Source organism: Diaphorina citri, unplaced genomic scaffold (genome assembly GCF_000475195.1).
Source record: "Diaphorina citri unplaced genomic scaffold, Diaci psyllid genome assembly version 1.1 scaffold124190, whole genome shotgun sequence".
Taxonomy (NCBI): Eukaryota; Metazoa; Arthropoda; class Insecta; order Hemiptera; family Psyllidae; genus Diaphorina; species Diaphorina citri.
The window spans coordinates 7,260-10,213 of NW_007501123.1; the positions used below are offsets into that span (position 1 = coordinate 7,260).

The 2,954-nt window shown below is 38.8% G+C and overlaps 1 protein-coding gene across 1 annotated transcript; it reads left to right on the forward strand.

Moving 5' to 3' along the window:
• The first annotated feature begins 354 nt into the window (after nt 1–354).
• On the forward strand, nt 355–2,391 carry LOC103524156 (rhomboid-related protein 4-like). Its single transcript, XM_008489159.2, has one exon. It carries the CDS (start codon nt 1,441–1,443, stop codon nt 2,167–2,169), a length of 729 nt encoding a protein of 242 aa, XP_008487381.1. The 5' UTR covers nt 355–1,440; the 3' UTR covers nt 2,170–2,391.
• The last annotated feature ends 563 nt before the right edge of the window (nt 2,392–2,954 follow it).

The following is a 2,954-nucleotide window of genomic DNA, read 5'->3' on the forward strand; positions in this document are numbered from 1 at the left end:
TAGCAACGTAACATACGGAATATTTTGACCATCTTAATCTCTCAGAGGACTGCTCTCTTACCTCTCTGCTTACTCTCTTATTTACCCTTTTTATAATAGACTTGTCATTCAAATAAATATTCACAATATATTTCTGATTTAAAGACAAATTCACTGTCATTGATCTTTTATGAATGCGCTCTCCCACTCATTTTCTCTCTCTTCTCAATGAAAAAAGAGCAATAATATCTAAGAAACCAGGTCTTTAGAACAATGCTCAATTACAAAAACTCGTCTCTTATTTTAATTTAAAATGACAAAAACACTACCTTTTTTTAGAAGACAATCGTTCAAAACAAAAGGACCAAGGGGGAGAGTAAAAAACATACAAAAAATTCAGTCTTATTTCTAAAATATTTAACCTAGAGGTGGGACCTTAAACTAAAGGGAACTAATAAAATCGTTGTATAATACAGGAACCTACAACTAATGAAAAATAATACTCCGTCATTCGTTTTAGAAAATACGACAATTTCTAAACTTAACAAGAACAAATATCTAACCAAAAACATAAATTACTTATTTCTATTGTCAGCATTTGTATTGCAAAACTATTGCTTACGTAAAAGTAGGTCGTTTAGGATTACAAAATCGGCACAAAAAGTCCTATGGCACATGAATGTCGTAATAGGAAATACGAACAAATGAAATTAAAATCAACAGAAATTAGGTCTATTGCACATTTTAATAATGCACATTTTGAGATTCTCGAGAAATTAATAGGAGTATGTTGAACCTCTTAACTCCTGCAAGTGTGTCAATCAATAAAATAAATTACTTAAAGGAAGAGTTGTATTAAATCCCGTGAAAAAGGGTTTCCGCACCCTAATACACCCTTAGGAGTAGAAAAAGGTTGCTCATAAAATAATAATAAAGAAAAAGCTAATATGTCTGCATTAAATTTACAACACACTATACAGCCAATAATTTTATGTCATGGTGGGGAGGAGGGTGCCCAGAAGAATAAAAAAACTGGTTAATTCATAAATTAAAAGTAAAATACAAAACTAACATTTCACTCTTTTCTCTCACGTAAGCTAACCTAAATTAGTTCAAATTTTCGTACAATTCCAATTATCACATATTCAGCAACACCCCTACACAAAGCACTGCTAAAAACACCACACACCTCCGCAATTAACTCTGTTACATTGAAAATTTTCTTCTTTGGGTTCCCTGTTTCACTGACACATTGGAAAAGAAAAGCTGAGAAGTGAACCCGTTTTGTTGGTTTCACTGACACACTGGACTAAACCCGGAGAAGTGAACCAATTTGTTGGTGGGATATTTTACTTTTGTCGGAAGTATGCCTCTCAGGCAGTAACATAAAAGTCATATAACCTGTATGCTATATCAAGCATGATACGGAGATAATTCCAATAACCACAAGCCGCTTCCACAATGACGAGACCTCGCAGATACGAGCTAGGTCTCATCCTACTCCTCGTCCACATTTTACACTTGGGTGCCGACACCATCCCTCCCGCTACACTCGGTCTAGTCTTCCTTCAATCCATGGTATATCTCAACATCTTCCGGAAACCTTGGAGTACACTTGACGTGTGCATCTCTGCGGATGCTGTCATTCAGCAGCGTGATTACAAGCGACTTATCCTTTCAGCGTTTGAACACGGAGATGATATGCATCTCTACTACAACATGGTGTCGCTCATACTCAAAGGTCGTCAATTGGAGAAAATCTACGGCTGGGGCAAGTTCCTCTCGCTAGTCATATTCCTAACAGTGTTTACATCTCTATACTACATCCTCCTAGCCTATATCGTCTTCTACATCACAAACGATACCTCGGAGTTATCTCACTGTGCTATCGGGTTCTCCGCTGTTTTGTTCGCGATGAAAACCATCCTCACACGTCTTCAGCCGGATGCCTACCAGCAAATACTCAACATTAACGTCAAAGCAATATACGCGCCTTGGTTTGAGCTGATTATTATTTACCTCCTCGTCCCGAATGCTTCGTTTAAAGGTCACCTGAGCGGGATTCTGGTGGGACTCACGTATACAGACACTCCGATAGGATGGGGATTGGACTATGTGGTGGACAAGTGTCAGGAAATGATCAATGGAGAGGAACAGGAAGACATGGGCGAAGAACAGAAACAAAATTGAACTCGGACAGGAGATGGCTACAACAGGAAAAGATGTAAAACTGAGGTACCGTGATTTCAGCTACGCGAAGATTCAAAGATGTGGCTGAGGTAGCTTTCTACCCGTGATTCATGCTACGTGAAGATTGAAGGATTATGTTTGTGATACCAAGGTCGAGAGATAAAAGTTATATACAACTAGTGTGAAAATACACGGGAATAAATTACACACTTTCACAACCAATTCATTCACATATCACTACCTCGTACTCAAAAATAAAACCAGTTCTAAATAAGCTTTGCAGTCTCCGTTAGCCACTAGCACAAAAATAGCTGGATTATTCGCTCAGCTGCATTGTTAGGCCAGCCACTCACTAGCAGGTAGACCTGACAGATACGGCTCAAAAGGTCCAAATGTCTACCTGATACCTGACGAGCACACACACTATCAGGTAGACCTGAAAGACGGACCTGATCAGGTGTACCTGTCAGGTTGATAGTGAGAGGCTGGCCTTAGGAACAATATTTCCAACTCAGTTATCAACATTAGCTACCAACTCTAGCTACTCGTTTCGCCGCTACTTCACTCATCATCAGAACCAGACTCTGAAGACCTCGCCTCATCCTGCGTACTCTCTAGTTGACTAAACAGCTGTTTAGTTAGCAGCAGCATTAAATAAATATAAGACGGGTTTTAAGTTTTGCAGTCTCCGTTAGCAAATAATAGAATAGCTGGATTCTTTGCTCAGCTGCATTGTTAGGAACAGTATTTCCAACAGAGTGAACAGTTTTAGCTAACAAGTTAGC